The sequence below is a fragment of the Tachypleus tridentatus genome, chromosome 4, assembly GCF_004210375.1.
Source record: "Tachypleus tridentatus isolate NWPU-2018 chromosome 4, ASM421037v1, whole genome shotgun sequence".
In the NCBI taxonomy this organism is placed as follows: Eukaryota; Metazoa; Arthropoda; class Merostomata; order Xiphosura; family Limulidae; genus Tachypleus; species Tachypleus tridentatus.
In genome coordinates, this window is record NC_134828.1 from 29,397,959 (window position 1) to 29,419,268 (window position 21,310).

The 21,310-nt window shown below is 34.7% G+C and overlaps 1 protein-coding gene across 1 annotated transcript in view; it reads left to right on the forward strand.

Annotated features, from left to right (window-relative positions):
* The window catches only part of LOC143248093 (uncharacterized), a 70,639-nt gene extending 52,830 nt beyond the window's left edge, over positions 1 to 17,809 (forward strand). The window contains exons 9-17 of the mRNA XM_076496529.1: positions 1,262 to 1,390; positions 2,119 to 2,194; positions 6,850 to 7,040; positions 7,287 to 7,370; positions 8,151 to 8,207; positions 8,732 to 8,837; positions 13,423 to 13,559; positions 14,907 to 16,051; positions 16,348 to 17,809. Of these exons, the coding sequence (XP_076352644.1) occupies positions 1,262 to 1,390; positions 2,119 to 2,194; positions 6,850 to 7,040; positions 7,287 to 7,370; positions 8,151 to 8,207; positions 8,732 to 8,837; positions 13,423 to 13,559; positions 14,907 to 15,254 (1,128 nt within the window). The 3' untranslated portion in view covers positions 15,255 to 16,051; positions 16,348 to 17,809. The remainder of the gene's footprint in view (positions 1 to 1,261; positions 1,391 to 2,118; positions 2,195 to 6,849; positions 7,041 to 7,286; positions 7,371 to 8,150; positions 8,208 to 8,731; positions 8,838 to 13,422; positions 13,560 to 14,906; positions 16,052 to 16,347) is intronic.
* Positions 17,810 to 21,310: the final 3,501 nt, after the last annotated feature.

Below are 21,310 nucleotides of genomic sequence, written 5' to 3' on the forward strand. Positions count from 1 at the left end.
AACGTTGTTACTCATCAGATTTCTAGACTGTCATTATTACATCAGAAGCATGTTGACTTCTTTAATAGTACAAGATTCGTTCCCATAGGAAACTTTACTGTAGAAACGAATTTTATACTGAAAGAGAAACTAGCATTTGTATGTACAGGAAACAACGTAATATATTAATTTATTCGATAAATGAAATCATTGGATTTCTATTGGTTATAAATAATATAGTATAGAGTATCAAAACCACTATGGGCAATTTCTGAAAGAGAAAATGTGTTAGGTGGGTGCAGTAATATTGATCTGATTGTTTATTCCATGACTATGTAGGAAAGGCAAAGCTGAATGCTATAAAAATTATGCTTTGCACAATGTTATAATGAGTAATTTAAGTTACAGTTAAACTTCTTGAAGGGTTAGTGAATAAAGAGAAGAAAGAGTGCCCACAGAAAAAGTAACATTTCTCACATTAGGGGAATGCAAGGTTTTTAAAATATTGCGTTATAAAATTAAGAATATAAAACTTATATATTATTTAAATATGGGTTATTAGCTACGACCTCAAGCTATACTAATTGTATACTGTGAACAAAAAGTAGTTTTATTACATTTTTAGTATAACCTAAACATCGTGACACACATAGTAAAGGATGCCAGTGGCGAAGGGATTAAAACAGGTCAATACTCTCCAGTCACCATAAACGTTATTTATGCTACATGGTCACGTTACTCGAGATAATTTGAGATGGTTATTAATGTCTTCAGTGATACGTGTAAACTTCATATCTTCTACTGCTACATCTGGTTACATCAAGGCAAATATTGTGAATGACACATCTTAAAGTAAGCCATTTTATTATTTTTGTAAACATGAACTACATTCAATGTAAATTATACAATATAATTTAGGTAAACGAAATTTCTAATGGGCATTGTTCACCAATGGCAGAGAGATATGTCTCGGGGCTTACAATGCTAGAAACTAAGTTACACTAATTGTGGTTGGCTATAAATATAACGAATCGTTTATCTTTGTGCGTAATTACAAACAAATCATTGGTGTTAAATTATATTTTTATTATTTTCACTTAATATTATATGTTTTTATTATTATAAACTAGATTATACTGTTAAAGTAAATTTATCGTGTTTTAAGCTATATTTTTCATTTTTGTTTATATCATATACCTTATTTATTATTCTTACTATAAACTATATTCTATATTATACAACTGATATAAGTTTTTGTACTTCTGTTGTAATCATGAAACAGAGCTATAGAAGTCTACATCTGGCTCTGGCACATCCTCCCGGTGCAGAGCCTACAATAGCAGCTTACTGTACAGAAGAAACTAAATATAAATCTAGACACCCTCGTCAGAAGAACATCACTAACAAGCCCGTCAGTTTCATTGCTGAAACACTACAATCCTTCTCAATGGCGGAATCAAAATATTTTCAAGATCTAATAGTGGCCATGGATTGTCGATATATTTTCCCCATTCGCAAGCATCCGTCCACAATGTTGACTGAAATCAGGTTTGATGAAGTCCAACAAAAATCATCTCTCCACTGCAACTTGTAGCCGACACCAATGTCACTCTAGATATTTGGAGTCATTGGTCATTTTACACTTGATTAGAAATGAAAACACTCATGCTGGGATATCGGCGTACCAAATGGCTCAATATAATGAAATTCTAAATCTCTTTCACACCAACAATAAAGTATCATATGTGACGTCTAAATAACGAATCCGACATTATCAAATCTTTCTGCTAACCTGGATCTGAACCACAAACATTACCTAGTATAAGAAGTGGTGATAGCTCATCTAGAGATAGTGACTCAGAAGACGAACATTTGATTGAACCTATATCAACAGACAGTTTATCCGAATATCTTCCTGAATATGATCCCAGCATTATCCACATGCTACAACTTATGATCAGGGGTGGCATGAAAAAAGTTGAACCATTACAGAAACTATTTTCGAAAGCATCAGTCATCGAGTCCTACATTCGAAAATTAATACATGCAACTGATCTACCCGAGCGAGAGACCAGAGTTCAGTTGGTAACCCCAACACAATGAAACTCAGAAGTTAAAAATATTAAATCTTTATTAAAGATGCTCCCGGAGAAATTGGGTAATCTAGAAAGTGGTACATTGAAAGTCACTTTTCATGACTGGACCATGTTTGCAGGTTTGATGACAATACTGATAACTTTTGAAGAGACAACAAATTTCACAAAGAGTGAGGACATTGTTATCTCTAATTCTGTTGTGATGACCGAGATTGACAGCATGAGGTCCAGATATAATTTTAGCCTTGTGTCCCTACTGAAGAAATTTGTTCATGCCTGACTTACTTGATGTGTGCAACGAAGTGTCTTCTGCTTAGCTGTGGCATTGGCTTCCGGATTCAAAACTGACTGACGTGTCACTAGAACTATGGTCTATGAATCCAATTAAATGTTCCTGCAGCAAGAAATCAGGAAAGTTTCCTTAACAAATAATTCTACAACAATGGAACCAAAAGAGGACCATAAATTATCTCCCTCACACAAGAAGTGAGTTGTTTACTTACTTGGTTACCTACAAGAAACCACCAATCTTCAGAGGATACAGAGATCAACACCTACGTTGATGGTCCTTTCATTCCTAAAAAAAACAGCCCTCTAGGCCATTGGAAGATCCATAAAAAACAAATTATATTCTATATCTACTAGCCAAACACTACTTGAATGTTCCAGTATCCTCTGTACCCAGTAAGTGTTTGTTTAGCATCGGAAGCAAAGCTCTCAGACCTGATAGCTAATGTATAGAATAACAAAACATCTAAAGAACTGTTCTTCAAAAAGAACAATGGACAGTTTAATAACTATGAGCCATTACATAGTTATGTGACTCTGGTACTATGGTTACTCTGGTAAGAGAGTAACTATGACTCTCTTAAGGTAGCCAAATGCCTCGTCATCTAATTAGTGAAGCGCATGAATGGATTAACGAGATTCCCACTGTCCCTATCTACTATCTAGCGAAACCACAGCCAAGGGAACAGGCTTGGAGAAATCAGGCATGAAAAAAGTTGAACCATTACAGAAACTATTTTCGAAAGCATAATCGAAAATTGAACCTACCCGAGTTCAACTCTAGAAAGATGAACAAGTCCAACTTGTTTTCGTAAGTTATTGTTACGAACGATAACTTAGATCGAAAAGCTTAAACGCACGCCTATATTAAAGATGTACATTTCGGCTACTGAAAAAGCCTACATCTAGGCCTAGTTCTGGAAGTAACAGAAGCCGGTTACTTCAAGGAGAAACTAAGTATTATGTATTAGCTATACATAATAGCTAATGTATAGAATAACAAAACATCTAAAGAACTGTTCTTCAAAAAGAACAATGGACAGTTATAATAACTATGAGCCTCCTTTAAAATATGTTTTTGTAATATAAATGTATTATTGCGTTTTGAAAAATAAAAGTATTAAAATTTTGTTATTTGTTCAAATTTTGTTTGTTTCAATTTCTAAAAACGTTTGATCCATAAAATAAAAGTATTATGTCTTATCATCTGGTCTTTTATCATTAGTATATATTACCTGACAAAGTATTCGTAAATGTATTCATGATTCGAATTTCGCGCAAAGCTACAAGGGATATCTGCGTTAGCCATCTCTACATCAGCAGTGTGAGTATAGAGGGAAAACAGATAGTCATCACCACTCATAGTCAACTTTTGGGTTACTCATTTATCAACGAATAGTGGGATTGGCCGTCATAGTATAACGCTCCCACGACTGAAAGGGCGAGCATTTTTGGTGCGACGGGGATACGAACCCAGCGACCCTTAAATTGCGAGTCAAGAGCCTTAACCACCTGGTCATGCTGGACCAGTGTATTCATTAATACATTCCTACGTATTCGTATTCGAATACTTAGCATTTTCCCTGTATTTGTTTTCGTACTAGTATTCATAAAAAGATTGAGTATTCGTATTTGTATTCGATTATTGATCTCCAATATTCGCCCTACCGTTCGAAACGTTATAGCTGTTGGTTCTCAGTAAAACCAGTAAAGGAAGAAAACTTCTTCGTGTCAGAGGTGAACTAAAAATTCGTCCGAAGCGAATATCTATCTTAAACAGATCAGTAACAGAAGCCGGTTACTTCAAGGAGAAACTAAAAACTTGAGGAGGACATCTCTTTTAAGGATATGGTGAATGTGAAGCTAGCTAGTTACGTTATTATTTGGTAAATGAAAATTCCAGTGGACGTTACAATAATAACAACGTTCGCCTTTAGTCCTAGCATCACAAATAAACCAGGTTGAACACGAAACTATTATTGTTACCCTAAACCATACAAGAGGTACGAGGAATAAATCACTATAAAAACTCTCCAACGTTCAAACACCAAAAACACACCGTTTAGGGCTATCTCCAACAATATTTTGTGTGATGTTCTGTCTAGAAATATCATAGGGTAACGTACAACAATATTTAGTGTGGTGTTTTGATAAAGTTTAACACTGGTTGGGATTTAACAGGGGCGTAGATTTTTTACACCCGATGAGGGGATGATTTTTGCAACCACTTATGTGGACTGTTCAATTTGCAAATTGGTAATCTCTGATTACGTGAACCTGAAAGCTGTAAACATGGAGTCACAGAGTAATCTTGTTGTCACGATACTTGGATGTATACTTAGGCCTACTGACTGATACTTACGAAGTTACGAACTATAACTTAGATCGAAAAGCTTAAACGCACGCCAATATTAAAGATGTACATTTCGGCTACTGAAAAAGCCTACATCTAGGCCTAATTATGCAATTCGATTGGTAAGAACACGAGAATCACAAGAACAAACACAATCTGTAGGCCTGTGATGCAATAAAACAATTCAACAGTCCAAAATGTAGGGGGTATAATTGTATGCGCCACACCCCCACCTAAAATGAATGGGTGATGTATACCTTCCATCCCCCCAGGATCTACGCCCCTAGTTGGGAATCTTGAGGATAATACATAGTTGTTTTTGTTAATAATTAAGCACAAAGAGACACAATGGGCTATATGTGCTTTGCCCACCATGAGTATCGAAACCCGTGTTTTAGCGTTATAAAACTACAAACATACTGCTGTGCTACTGCTGCATAGAAGAACGTGTTTAGGTTTAATAATATCAAGCGCGATCAGTACGTGTGTAAGGGTCCACAAGTAGCATAAACTCATGAACACCACACTCCTTATGAAGAAATCGGCTCGGCATGGCCAGATGGGTTAAGGTACTCGACTCGTAATACGAGAGTCGCGGGTTCGAATCCCCGTAGCACCAAACATGCTTGCCCTTTCAGCCATGGGAGCGTTATAACGTGACGGTCAATCCTTCTATTCGTTGTTAAAAGAGTAGCCTAAGAGTTGGCGGCGGGTGGTGACGACTAGCTGTCTTCCCTCTAGTCTTACGCTACTAAATTAGGGACGGCTAGCGCAGATAGCCCTTGTATAACTTTGCGTGATATTCAAAAATCAAACAAACCATATGAAGAATGTCTAAAATTAAAGCATTTTTTCTGACTTTTAAATTTTCCTTCCCAATCTTTATCTTCTCATTTCGAGGGTCATATTTCTCACTTTTTTAATTTCCATTTTCGTTTCTAATATTTTGTCTCTTAGTTTTTACTTTCAACAGTAATATTCTAGTTTCACGTTTGCTTTCTCAGTTGAGGAACCACTTGCAATCGATTGGTTTCTTCTGGACATATTTTTCCTACATAGGACAGTAAAGTTTTTATTTTATCTTAGTTCCCTGGTTTCTCCCCTGGGTCGCTTTGCTATAAAAAAAACACACACACTCCCTGGTTTTAGACTGTCTTACAAACGAATGGCCTCTTCTTTAACCATCTTGGAACAGTAATGTTTTTATTTTACCTTATTTTCCTGGTTTCAGATCCTCGTACAAACAGATGGCCTCTTCTTTAACCATCTTGGGACAGTAATGTTTTTATTTTACCTTATTTTCCTGGTTTCAGATCCTCGTACAAACAGATGGCCTCTTCTTTAACCATCTTGGAACAGTAATGTTTTTATTTTACCTTATTTTTCTGGTTTCAGGTCCTCGTCCAAACAGATGGTCTCTTCTTTAACCATCTTGGGACAGTAATGTTTTTATTTTACCTTATTTTCCTGGTTTCAGATCCTCGTACAAACAGATGGCCTCTTCTTTAACCATCTTGGGACAGTAATGTTTTTATTTTACCTTATTTTCCTGGTTTCAGCTCCTCGCACAAACGGATGGTCTCTTCTTTAACCATCTCGGGACAGTAATGTTTTTATTTTACCTTATTTTCCTGGTTTCAGCTCCTCGCACAAACGGATGGTCTCTTCTTTAACCATCTCGGGACAGTAATGTTTTTATTTTACCTTATTTTCCTGGTTTCAGCTCCTCGCACAAACGGATGGTCTCTTCTTTAACCATCTTGGGACAGTAATGTTTTTATTTTACCTTATTTTCCTGGTTTCAGATCCTCGTACAAACAGATGGCCTCTTCTTTAACCATCTCGGGACAGTAATGTTTTTATTTTACCTTATTTTCCTGGTTTCAGATCCTCGTACAAACAGATGGCCTCTTCTTTAACCATCTTGGGACAGTAATGTTTTTATTTTACCTTATTTTCCTGGTTTCAGATCTTCGTACAAACGGATGGCCTCTTCTTTAACCATCTTGGGACAGTAATGTTTTTATTTTACCTTATTTTCCTCGTTTCAGATTTTCGTACAAACGGATGGCCTCTTCTTTAACCATCTTGGGACAGTAATGTTTTTATTTTACCTTATTTTCCTGGTTTCAGATCCACGTACAAACGGATGGCCTCTTCTGGGTTCACCTTTCCCAATGTTAACAATAATTGCGAGTTATGTTTACATCGTCAAAGTTCTTGGCCCTATGTGGATGAAGAACCGAAAACCTTTCCAGATAGAAAATGTCATTATTATGTATAACGTCGCCCAGGTCATACTCAGCGGATTTTTTTTCTTTTATGTAAGTGAACAGTTTAGAAACAATAAATAAGAAAAAGGATAATAGCTCATGTTCGACTTGTAGAAAAAACACCCATTAAAAGCAGGAACATATAAACTGTTAAATGTATATATAGTATTGTAATAGGGAAACGTGATTTTCTAACAGTTAACACATACTCTACGATATAAGTAATGTTAGTAGTTTTGTTTTTAACTAAGTATCTTATTTCCGTGTTTACCGAAGTGTTTCTATGTGCTGTTTCAGGGCGGTGGCTTAACTTACTTATCGGGCAACTACAACTGGTTTTGTCAACCCATAAATTATGCGACGGATCCTGAGACAATAACAGTGAGTTGAAATTAAAAGCAAATACAATTATTGTCTAGATATTAAACAGTTAATTGACAATAAACAATAGTGATGTTTTTTCTATTTTTAACAATAATAGGACATCCATAACCTTTTTGACTCATAGTTATATTGTTCAAACAATAGTATATTGACAGTAAATGTAAACAATAATGGTATAATTATATTTTAAACAATATATACACGTGATTAAGTAACATAAATATTACAATATAGCTCAAACAATAATAACTTGACTTTCAAAATTTGTAGTGTATACTGGAAAGTAACGAAAAGTTAAAAAAAAAACCATTACACTCCAGATAAATATAAAAGGATATATTTTTATTCAAATCAAAGTTTCACCTTTGTGGCTTCTTCAGGGTTGATATACATAACTGTTTGATATTAGAATATCTTAACTTTTATCAAAAATAATAACTCGTGAGTAAAATGTAAATGACATACAATAATAGTGGTATCATTGTGTTTTGAACAATTTGGACGCGTAAATAATCTTTCTAAGCAATATAAATGTAGCTATATAGTTTAAACGATACAAACTTGAGAGTAAAAGGTATTTAATAGTGGTATGATTATTTTAAACTGTACGGACACGTGACTAAACGGTTTATATCATATTGATTTGATTTTTTTAGAATGTACGAAATAACCTACAACATGCAATGTTAGAAAGTGTTATATAACAATACGAGCAGTGTAATTTACAATAGTGAAATATAAAAAAACAGACAACATTTAGACTGTTTTCCTTTACAGTTGGTAAAACTGGGCTGGTGGTATCTACTTTTGAAAATTGCTGAATTTCTTGATACTGTGAGTATCGCTTGTTGACAATTAAATTTTAAAATAAGTTTGGTTTAGAATCATTTCACGGTATAATATATTGATGAAACCTTATAAAGATTCACTCTTCTGCCTTCTGGTAATATAAACCTTACAAAGATAACCCATCGATATGATAAGACGTTAATAAGACCTTCGAGTCCCCAAAAGAAACAAAACTTTTAAAAGTTTAACATTCAGCTCTCCTATTTAGATAAGATCTAACAAGAATTTCTTACTTCACAAATGTACTCTTTATATGATTCCCTTTCAGTCATATAGAAACTGCATCCATTTGTATAGCATCTACAATGTGTCTTCCGCGAAATAAAATAATCCGTTATTGTAAATGTCTCCATTCGGGTATTGATAGCACAAGAAATTTGCTTAATTCGTATTTGTAATTGAAGTAATAGAATTTTAAAACTATTCCTTTTATAAAGTGTTATCCACTTAAACCATCATCTTAGAGCTTGTGATTAACCCCATCTTTTTTTTTTTTTTTTCTGTTACAGATCTTCTTTGTCTTAAGAAAGAAATTCACCCACATAACAGCTCTTCACGTCTCACATCACTCTTTGGTTGCCTGGGGTATCTGGATAGGCATGAAATTTGGTGCTGGTCAGTATACAAAAACAACTCGTTTTAAATCATCATTTGAGTAAATCCCCAAAAGCGAAACTGAAACCTTCTGAAGAAGTCAAACATTAAGCCATTTAGCGTAGCTCCTGATTCACCACATCACAGATTTCACTTTATACTCAAACAAGTGAAAATTGAACACGTTCAACAAAGCTCCCACTTCACCATATGCCCGGCATGGCCAGGTGGGTTAAGGTGTTCGACTCGTCATCTGAGGGTCGCGGGTTCAAATCACCGTCGCACCAAACATACTCGCCCTTTCAGTCGTAGGGGCATTATATTGTGACGATCAATCCCACTATTGGTTGGTAAAAGGATAGCCCAAGAGTTAGCGGTGGGTGGTGATGACTAGCTGTCTTCCTTCTAGTCTTACTGTGCTAAATTAGGGACGGCTTGCACAGATAGCTCTCGTGTAGCTTTGCGCGAAATTAAAAAAAAAACAAACAAAAAACAAAATAAATTTCACCACGTCATTGATTATTCACATGTGAATTATAAATGAAATGCAGGTGTACGGCACGTGAATGAAATGGCGAAAAGTAAGTAATTCCAAGTTGGTTTATTTTATTGTGTTTATGAAATTTCACTGTCAGGTTTTTATATATGGATTGACAGTATTCTTTAGAGTAGGTGTCTGTAATTTGTTGGCGATAAATTTAAAGTAATGTATTAAAACAAGTCAAATGTGTATACAAGTTTCCTCTACCAAGTTAATTACTACATTTCTATCCAGAGATTTAGATAATATTTCATCTTCATCAAAGTTCACACAGACTAATTAAGTTATTTCAAAATTCAATTTACAAAACGAATTATTTTTCTCTGCTCTGTTATTACAATATAATCTGTGAGAAATTCACTGACGTTACACTGCTGGTTACCACAGTTGTATCCATATCTTTAAATAATTGTGTTTCCGTCAAAAAATCTACATAAATTTATTCAGTTACTTTTGAACGCAAATGACAAGACAGATTATTCTTCACTCCTCAGTTGTTAGAATACAGTCTGTGATAATTTCACTTTACAAAAGCGCTACTACATGTTCTTTACTGCTAAACTTGCGAATACATAGTTTAGGTCACTTTCACTACAACTCTCACTAATGCTGTCTTAATTGAACTAATTTTAAACGCATATTTATCAATAGTCCAACTGCGCCCAGAACTTTTCCCACATTATGTGATATTATGACGAAATGATGTTTGAGAGAAACGTAGAATGTTCTCGTGACATGACACAATAATAAGCAATTGTCAGTTTACAACAGTTGAACTACACAACATATGATTTATACAGTTACATAAACAAACATACGATCAACTGCCACTTCTAACAATAACTAAATTTAACACTTATGCTATACTTAAATTAAAACAATGATGTACATTTAACGCACCTTATGTTTAATCTAAAACAGAATTTGGTTTTTCTCTCATGCATTTTCTCTCATTTCTCTCTTGTCATGTGGATTTCACGTATTATTGTACATTAAATCAATCCAAGACACTTGAACTTTAATCATTATTGTTCAACTAGGTCCTTGAAGGGAAGTAACTTTTAGGGTTCGCTTATTTGGTTTGAATCTCATGCAAAGCTACCCGAGGGTTATGTGTGTTAACCGTTCTTAATTAAACAGTGAAAGACTAGAAAGAATGAAGCCAGTCCTTAGCACTTATCTCCAACGTTCGCCGTGGCTGAAAATGCGAGCTTGTTTGATTGGACGAGGATTCAAAGTCGCATCGCTTGCTTTTATGGAAATAATTTACAAATCAGGATATTGTTAATATAACACACATAATATTGGAAGATCTTTTGCTATGACAACGTGAGAGAACGACGAACGACCAAATTTGTAATGTTAATAAAAGTTCTTTCTCGTTTGCTGTTGATGTGGCATGCTTTCAACAATAACTGTTTATAACTAAACAGACGTAGTTAATGAGAACCAAATAGATTTAATCACTCGTTGCTTAGGGTTTGGTTTTGAATTTCGCGCAAAGCTACACGAGGGTTATTTGCGCTAGCCGTCCCTAATTTAGCAGTGTAAGACTAGAGGGACGGCAGCTAGCATCACCACCCACCGCCAACGGCTGAAAGGGAGAACATCTTTGGTGTGATGAGGATTCGAACTCGCGACCTCGGATCCCGGAGCCGAATCCCTTAATTTAGAAATACAGTAAAGCATGCAGCCTCAGAGACAGAGAAAGTATAGGCTGAGCATGACGCGAGGTGTTCACATTGTTTACTGCTTTTGGGATTCATAATTTTTGAGGCCCAGCGTGACCAGGTGGGTTAAGGCGCGGGGCGTTATAATGTTACGATCAATCCTACTATTCGTTGGTAAAAGAGTAGCCCAAGAGTTGGCGGTAGGTGATGATGACTGGTTGCCTTCCCTCTAGTATTACACTCCTACATTAGGGAAGGCTAGCGCAGATAGCCATCGTGTAGCTTTACGCAAAATTCAAAACAAACAAGCCTAAGAAGGTCAAAATGTTGTTCTGGTACTTTATTTTAATTAAAGTTTTTAATACCTAAACCTAAAGAACTAACAACATGTGTTACTGGATAAGAATGATAATTATACATAACCAGAGAAAACTGTAGTAGATTTGTTTATTTGTTTAGCTGCAAAACTACTGTTAAGTGTGATTAGCCATTCTCTTTAAATCCAACAAAAGAATACTGTTTCACCATAGCAGCTCTAATAACCATGCATACATTGCTTATAGGAGATATTATAGCAATCTTAGTAGTAAATGAAGGGCCAAATAATTGGTATCAAAACCACTGATTTTTGAAAATTTTAAATTTATTGAGTATTTTTAAAGGGTTAGCTACTGATAAAACTAAATTCAAATTGATTAACGGATCAATGTTCAAAATAAATCACGAAGTAAAAATGTGTGAAACGATAGTCTTACTTACATGAACGTTGCACAGTGTTAAAGACCACCAAGTGTTGTGATACTATCTTGCCCATGCCTACCGTGTTTCCTCACTTTTTGGTGCTCCCATTATTACTTCGTAATTTTTGCATCTATAATTATTTAACACTTGTCCCATAGTTTTTTGGTACTAAGTCTCGAGAGTGACTAGACTCTAGGCCTATCCTTCTCGTGGATTTTCTTAGGGCTGTCTTTCAATGTTTCCTGTTTTGTTTTGTTTTTTGTTGTTGTTGATATATTTGCTTTAGTTGTTCTTGTTTTTTTCACCTAACCAGGGTGCTTTGGGTGGATTAATGGCTAAGACTTGTTTCGCAGATTCACCATTGCTGTTTCAAACCTTTTCTCTGTTATCACTTAATTCGCTCTTCGTTAGGAGTCTAATAAAAAGAGTTTCCAAGGCTATCAACATAAGATTTTAATTAGAACCTAGATCTAGAAAATCTGTGTAGTCCACGTACTCTTTTGTTGCTGTTTTTTTATTTAGCTTATACAGATACGGGCTGATCATGTACCGCGTGCACATACGCAGTCGTGCATCTGAATGTGATATGAGAATGGGTTATTAGTTGGAAACTCACAGGACTTGCTCGTGATCATTGAATATGACAACTAGTGTATTTTGGCTCGTTAGTAGTGTTGCAAAATAGTTACTATTACTACTTGTTATCACCAAGTCTGTAAGTAAAACTAAGAAGACCAACTTTAGTCAGTTAGATTTGCAAACTGGTGGTTATGTTAAATTTTTGTTTTTACTCTACCAACTTTCCTAAGTTGTTTGGTGGCTCGTTACTGTGCAGTTGGTTTATTTATTACTCAGTATTGTGTGTAAAGTGCTTGTAAAAGTTTATTTAGATACTGTTCGCAGTATGTTAGAAATGTTTAAATTGCATTGCACATCTGATCCATTCCTACAATAAGTATTACTGTACCTAGATGATTAACCATCCTTCTTCAAGGCCTACAATATAAAACCGTCTCGCTATTACACAATTACATTATTAACAGTTCTCTTTTAAATCCTTCAAAATAACACCGTCTCACCATTAAACAATTATATCAATAACCGTCATTCTTCAAAGCCGACAAAATAATACCGTTTCGCCTATTTTTTTCAACACAATTACATTGTTAATAATTTTTATTCAAGTCTTGCAAAAATAATACTGATTGCCATTATACAGCTACGTTATTAGCTATCTTTCTTCAAATACTACGAAATAAGACTGTCTTACTATTATATCTGATACAAGACGCAAAAACCAGAGAGACACAGGACTGATCTAACTAGCAATCTTAACATCTGATACAATACACAGAATGCACAGATCGGTTGTTCTGTTTCGAAAACACTCTATATAAGAGAAGTGTTAACAAAAAAAAAAAAATTCACCAACTTGCTTATTCTTTTTCGTATATAAGGTTGTGCTGTAGAAAAACTGAGGTAGTGGTTCTAAACCTTTACTGTTTACACTACAAATAGAAAAACGAAATTCTGTAAAACTACTCAGTATACACTTTTTTAAAAAAAATATTTAATATATATTTCTATAAATTATTAATTTTTTCTTTCAAATTTATATTTGGATACATATTTAATGTCTCTTTTTTTTTTGCAGGTGGCCACAATGCTTTTTTTCCATTCATCAACTGTTTCGTCCACATGATAATGTACTCGTATTACTGTCTTGCCGCTTTGGGTCCCCGTGTGAAACCTTACCTGTGGTGGAAGAAATATATTACCATTATACAAATGGTAAATGTCTTCTAATAAAACCTAAATGTTAAATATGTTACCATTACACAGATGATACACTTTTTATAATACAATATAATGGTTAAGTACGTTACCATCATACAAGTGGTAAATGTCTTGTAATAAAACCTAATGGTTAAGCACGTTACCATCATACAAGTGGTAAATGTCTTGTAATAAAACCTAATGGTTAAGTACGTTACCATCATACAAGTGGTAAATGTCTTGTAATAAAATCTAATGGTTAAGTACGTTACCATCATACAAGTGGTAAATGTCTTGTAATAAAACCTAATGCTTAAGTACGTTACCATCATACAAGTGGTAAATGTCTTGTAATAAAACCTAATGGTTAAGTACGTTACCATCATACAAGTGGTAAATGTCTTGTAATAAAACCTAATGGTTAAGTACGTTACCATCATACAAGTGGTAAATGTCTTGTTATAAAACCTAATGGTTAAGTACGTTACCATCATACAAGTGGTAAATGTCTTGTAATAAAACCTAATGGTTAAGTACGTTACCATCATACAAGTGGTAAATGTCTTGTAATAAAATCTAATGGTTAAGTACGTTACCATCATACAAGTGGTAAATGTCTTGTAATAAAACCTAATGGTTAAGTACGTTACCATCATACAAGTGGTAAATGTCTTGTAATAAAACCTAATGGTTAAGTACGTTACCATCATACAAGTGGTAAATGTCTTGTAATAAAACCTAATGGTTAAGTACGTTACCATCATACAAGTGGTAAATGTCTTGTAATAAAACCTAATGGTTAAGTACGTTACCATCATAGAAGTGGTAGACAAACATCTTCTAATAAAACTTAAAGGCTAAATAGTAAAACCTCACGACTCGTTTGTTACAAATAAGGATATTTAATGATCCCGAACTGAAGACATAAACTTGAAAACAAAAAAGGATCCTCAGTAGCCATGGCTGTTATTGATCTCAAATCGGTCAAGAAATAATGCTATGAGCTAAAATTTATTACTTGAAAAAAAACAAAGAACCATTCTATGAGTATGGATGCCTGCAGGAAATTACAAGAGAGCCATTTGCCTCCTTACATTTCACAAAGAAGTGCATGTACTGTCGTGTATAATTAACTATTTTTAGCAATCCTTATTAAAACTGTAAGTTTGTCTTTAAGCACATATAACACATATTATTTTGCTTTTGATATTTACACTGTAAAAGTGATCTCATGCACACTTGATTTGCACACGCGCACACACACCTAAAATATTTTCGTGGGTACCTGATGTATACGTTCTTTGTCATTGAATGTTTATAGCATGTGCACTGTTCCTAATTCTGGTATTGTTGTGTTTCCAGATTCAGTTTGTGTTGATTGGAGTCCATGCCGTTCTCCCACTGTTTCTGGACTGCGATTTCCATCCTGGATTTGTTTACGCCATCCTCGGGCACACCATTTTGTTCTTGGTAATGTTTCTTAACTTTTATATCCACGCCTATGTTAAAAAGAAGGAAAAGGATCACGTTTGTAAAGCTAGAAAGATCAAAACTTGTGGTTCTGGACAGGACAGTAAAACCTTTAATAAATACATAAACAATGGAAGTAACCACTTCAAAAATGGAGTTACCAACAACGGAGCCCTGAATAACGAAACTAGTTCCAAAATTGGAAACATCCATAATAGGAAGTCAGTCAAAGACGACTGAGTGATAAAAAGCTTTAATCTATTTTCTTACTGCGCTAGCCATCAATTTCTTGACCTAACCTTTTTCAAGAAAGCAAATATTAAAAATAAAAAACAGCTGGTATTCAAAATAATTTTTTTACAAGTCTTTTATGGCCTCGAACACTTTCGATTATACTATGTAACGCAACTTTTGTTCCTGGATAGTATGTGTTATTTCTTAATTGCTTATGTTGTAAAAGTACAGAAAATGGCCATTATTCCCTTCAAACTTTGTTTTTATGACCTGGATAATGAAATTTAGAAATTAACCTATTTTCTATGTAAAAACGAGCAAATTTGCACATTTTCATTTACATAAGGTCTGAATAAAACAACGAATGAATCAAGATTTACATGTATTTATACTAAAGTTATAGAAAAATGTTTAGAAGTGCGTAATTTTTCGAGGTTTGCGACTGTCATGTAAATCACTTTCACGTATCAGTCCCTAAATATAGTCTCGGCATTCAACTTTGTTAGACCAAGATCTCTGATAAAGTCATTGAGGTCTCTTTGGTTGGGGTAGTATGGGTTTCCCTCACCAGCTGTATCTCTGAAATTGTAATCTGGATCTTCAACACCTACCTCCTATTCTGATTTGCTGCTCTCTTCTAAGGATGGCTGCTTTCTCTCTGGCGGAGTGGGTACAAGGAGCTCAGGGCAGTGTGGCACTGGGGCGATGGATGATGGAAGGTCCGGATACATGATAGCAGATGCATTCTTGCCAGCCCGACGTTTGGAAGGGTCCACCATGCAGAAGTAGCAATTACTTGAGTGGTCAGTGGGTTCATGCCAAATTCTTAGAATAGCGAACTTCATGGTTCTCTTTTCCCCTCTGTACCATCCTGCGAAAGAGCAAACCAAAATTGTTATTATGAAAAATAAATTTATTTCGTCCACAACTAATGTGTAAGAGATTCACGCAAAATAGTTTATATGTACTATTTTTTCTATACTATTGGAAATTTAAAAAATAAAAATACATTTATATTTTAAAATTTGTATAATATAAAGTTTTACTATTCGAGCAAGCAAAAATTGTCCGTCTTATCTTCTAGAGTTTTTTTTTGCAGTGCTCGCAGATGAAATGAGGTTTCCATGGTTTGTCTTGATCCTTGACGGGCATGCCGAAATATGCTTTGTAGGCTTCACACATTTTAGCAGATGTCGTCACAGAGTGACAAATCAGATAGATTTGTGTGTTCACTCAGGCAGCTGGAACTGAATTGAAGTGGTCAGTGGTGAGCCTCTGAATATATATTACTATGGAAAATGCTAGAAAATTCTAAAAGGTTCTTTAAAATTCTCGTAAGTTCTATAACATTCTAAAAAGTTCTTGAAAAATCTTGTAAGTTCGAGAAAATTCTCTATCAGCTACTCAGCACTAAATCTACTTGGAATGTTCTAGAAAATGGGTAAATTTGAAAATTTCATTACCCAGGTCACAAAAGAAAAGTTTGAAGAGAAAATATGTCTTTTCCATTTACTTTAGGCATAAGCAATTGGGAAGTAACACTTTCTGGAACAAGAAAAAGTAAAGATTTTGTTACATAATGTTATTTATTCTGACTTCCCTTTACATAAGCTATTGTCAACTGAGATTTATGTTGTATAGAAAGTTTCAACTATAAAAATTGCTTTCTTATGTTCTACTACTGCTTGACTCCAGTGTTTTCAATCTACTGAAGTGAAAAATGAGTTAAGTTGTCACATTCAAGCTCTCCAGTTACTCCACCTTCCAGTTGTCACATTCAAGCTCTCCAGTTACGCCACCTTCCAGTTGTCACATTCAAGCTCTCCAGTTACTCCACCTTCCTCAACATCAGTGTACCTGTCATCAGTGTGACTTATTGTACGTTTAGCAGACGGTTTTCTGTCTCGTATCACTAACTACTTATTACTAACGTTTTAAAGCAACATGCCTCTGTAGAAGTTTTCTTATAATAATCAGATAAACCACCTTTATTGTAACCAAAATCACTTTTACTCTCAACTCTCAACTGGATTAAACATTCATTACAATTTCTGGATTTGTTATCGAAATGAAAGATTATTATAATTATTTCTTCAAAGAAATGCGCATTTATTCTTTATTTAAATGTGACTTTCCCGAATTGTCCGTGACAATTTGAAAAGAATCGACTCGATAGAACGTCGTTCAAATATTCGTGATGATGAGAAACCCACTTGAAGTAAAAATGTAACTCAAGACGGTTGGTATGGGTATTAACACTTTATTAAAATAGAGTAGAGAACAACGTTAACGATAACCTGAGAAGGTCGAAACGTTATTCTCTACTCTATTTTACTAAAAATTTTAACACCTATGTCAGCCATCTTGAGTTACGTCGTTCACCGGAATCACTTTTTTGTTCTTTTGTAGCCTTTCAAAGTTAAACGAAACTAATTTTAAAAACTCGAAAATTCTCTTATATTTCCTCAAGATCTAACTTGTTACAAAAATTCTAATATCTTACTTCAGAATTATAAGATATTACGAATTTCTAATCTGGTTTGCGTCTTCATAATTTCATAGTGAGAAGAAACTTAAGTGAAAGTTGTTTTTTTCTTTTTTTGTACTAGAAGTAGTAAACTTGTAATTATTGTCGTAAGACTGTCAGATGTATTAAACATTTTTACAAAGTGCTTGTAGTAATGTTTCAGTTAATCCCAGAAGTATGAACTGCATGTTATCCACAGTCTTAAATTTAAAAAAAAAAATTCTAAAATTGCTCTTTACAAAGCAATATCCAGATAAATCGGGAAAAGTCTGTATTTTAATTTTCCAAACAAAAACTTGTTCGGTTAGAACGATGGGTTGAAAACTATAGAAACAGCATTATAATTCAAATTACATGCTCTAGATACGGGTACTATAGATGTTACCCAAGGGCCATCAGCGCTAGCCGTCCGTACCTCAGCAGTGTAAGACGAGATGGAAGGCAGCTAATCATCACCATCTACCGCCAACTCTTGAGCTACTCTTTTACCAACGAACCGTGGGATTTATTGTTATATTATAACGCCCTCACGGCTAAAGAGGCGAGCATGTTTGGTGTGACAGGAGTTCGAACTCGCGACCATCAGATTTTGAATCGAGCGCTCCCTAACCACATGACTATACCGGGTCGAGGATACGATAGAAATATTGTTTTAAACAAAACATCTCAAAACGATGGAATGAAAATATAACACAAAATCTATAGATCATGCTGGTTTATATACGATGTCAATTAGAATTAAACTACAAGTTTATAAATCTTACAAGTTAACAAACTCTGGCAAGAAGATATTACTAAAAATATATAAATCAGTTGTCCATTCAGTGTTTCAAATCCTTCATTATTCGTTCCGGTTTCATTCAGTACATACTACATTTATTTTTTACAAGTTACAGTTCTCACAGTAAAGTGAGTTCACTTACTGATTCAAGTTACAGTTCTCACAGTAAGGTCAGTTCCCTTATTGATTAAAAGTTACAGTTCTCAGTAAAGTCAGTTCCCTTGCTGATTACAAGTTGCAGTTCTCACAGTAAGATCAGTTCCCTTGCTGATTAAAAGTTACAGTTCTCAGTAAGGTCAGTTCCCTTGCTGATTACAAGTTGCAGTTCTCACAGTAAGGTCAGTTCCCTTGCTGATTATAAGTTGCATTTCTCACAGTAAGGTCAGTTCCCTTGCTGATTACAAGTTGCAGTTCTCACAGTAAGGTCAGTTCCCTTGCTGATTATAAGTTGCATTTCTCACAGTAAGGTCAGTTCCCTTGCTGATTACAAGTTGCAGTTCTCACAGTAAGGTCAGTTCCCTTACTGATTACAAGTTGCAGTTCTCACAGTAAGGTCAGTTTCCTTACTGATTACAAGTTGCATTTCTCACAGTAAGGTCAGTTCCCTTACCGATTACAAGTTATATCTCTTATAATCAGTTAGTGAAATCAAACAAAACAAAACATTTGCTTTGTTCATTCGGAATAGAAGCATTCCTAAAACTATTTGTTTATCAAAAAATATGATTTTTTTTTTTATATTGTTCGGTTTTTTTTTCCTCTCATGAAACCCTGCTTACATTTGATAAAGAAATAGCTAAGTTGTACATTGAGGTTCTGTAACACTTACAACCTATGGCTAATAATGAATTGAGTTTTCATCTGTTATACAATATTTTACTTACATTGGATTAAGTATAATTGACTTTGTTTTACGTAATATTTCGGTTACATTATATTAAGTACAGACTAGTTTGTTTAGGTAGGGCCTTCTTTAGCTATTATAAAATATTTTACTCAAATTAAATAAAGTTTACTTTGTCTATTTGGAGACATGATATGTCACACAATTCTTCACTTATAACGGACTAATTATAGTTGATTGTGTTTGTTGTAAAGTCATTACTATTATACAATACTTTCTTTATATTACAATAATTGTAATTGACTTTATTTAGACTATATACAGTCATGTGAAAACGTTAGGACACCCTATGAAAGCCTGTGTATTTGTGTAACATTTTTGGATATATAGATGTTTAATCTCAATTTCAATAATACTGAGATATTATAGGAATATAACTACACAATTAAAACTGAAGAAAAGACTTTTCAAGATCTTCTGTAAATGTAATTCTACAAAAATGCATATTCTAACTGAGGAAAAAGTTAGGACATCCTACCCCCTAATAGCTAATGTTATCCCCTTTGGCTGAAATAACTGCAGTGAGACGCTTCTTGTAGCCATCTACCAGTCTCTAACATCGGTCTGAAGAAAGTTGGTCCCACTCCCCATTCAGAATTCTTTCAGCTGTGAGATGTTTCTTGCATGTACAGCCTGGTTCAAGTCACCCCACAGCATCTCAAAGATCTGGACTTTGACTCGACCATTCCAGGACTCTCCATTTCTTAGTTTTCAGCCAGTCCTTGGTGGATTTACTGGTATGTTTTAGGTCATTTTCGTGTTGCAGGGTCCAGTTCCGCTTCAGCTATAATTTTCTTACAGATGGACTCACATGTTCCTCAAGCACCCTCTGATACACAGTAGAATTCATGGTGGATTCTATGATTGTGAGCTGTCCAGATACTGCTGCAGAAAAGCAGCCCCAAACCATGACACTTCCGCCTCCATGCTTCACAGTTGGTATGAGGTTCTTTTCCTGGAATGCTGTATTTGGCTTATGCCAAACATATCCTCTGTTCTGGTGTCCAAATAATTCAATTTTGGACTCATCTGTCCAAAGAACATTATTCCAGAAGTCCTGGTCTTTGTCTACATTATCTCTGGCAAACTTCAGCCTGGCCTTGATGTTTCTCTTAGAGAGCAAAGGTTTCCTCTTTGCACACCTCCCATGCAAGTTAAACTTGTGCAGTCTCTTTCTGATTGTAGAGGCATACACTTTCACATCAACAATAGCCAGAGCCTGCTGTAGGTCCTGTGATGACAATCCTTTACTTATAGTGGACTAATTATAGTTGACTGTGTTTGTTGTAAAGTCATTACTATTATACAATACTTTCTTTATATTACAATAATTGTAGTTTACTTCATTTAGACTATATATTATACAATCTTATGCTTATATTGGATGAAATACATTTTACTTTGTATATATATGTGTGTGTGTGTTAAAGTTTGTTTGTTTTTTTCTCACCACAAATAAAATTGAAAAAAGAATCTGTGACGTAAAGGCCTAATGCATTCTTTGATCGACCATACCTTCTCCCATGGGCTGCACTTTTGCCAATTCGAGGCTCATCAGTACAGCTTGGATCACCAAACTGCATTCAAATACAAGATCTTGTTAGCAATTTATGTTATTAAAAAAAGGAATATTCAAAGATCATGCGGTTCCTCTTCGCCCCGTACGTGGATAATATTTGTTAAAAAAGTTTCGTGAAAAAAAAAAATCGTGTATGTGCAAGTTTTATCGTGGGTGTATGTAACTAATTTTAGCCTTCAGGAAAGTCCCACAGAACCGCGAATAGAAATATTCGTACAGCATTATTTCTTAAAACAAACGGTCCCTATGTGACGAATAGTCCTTCGAAGTA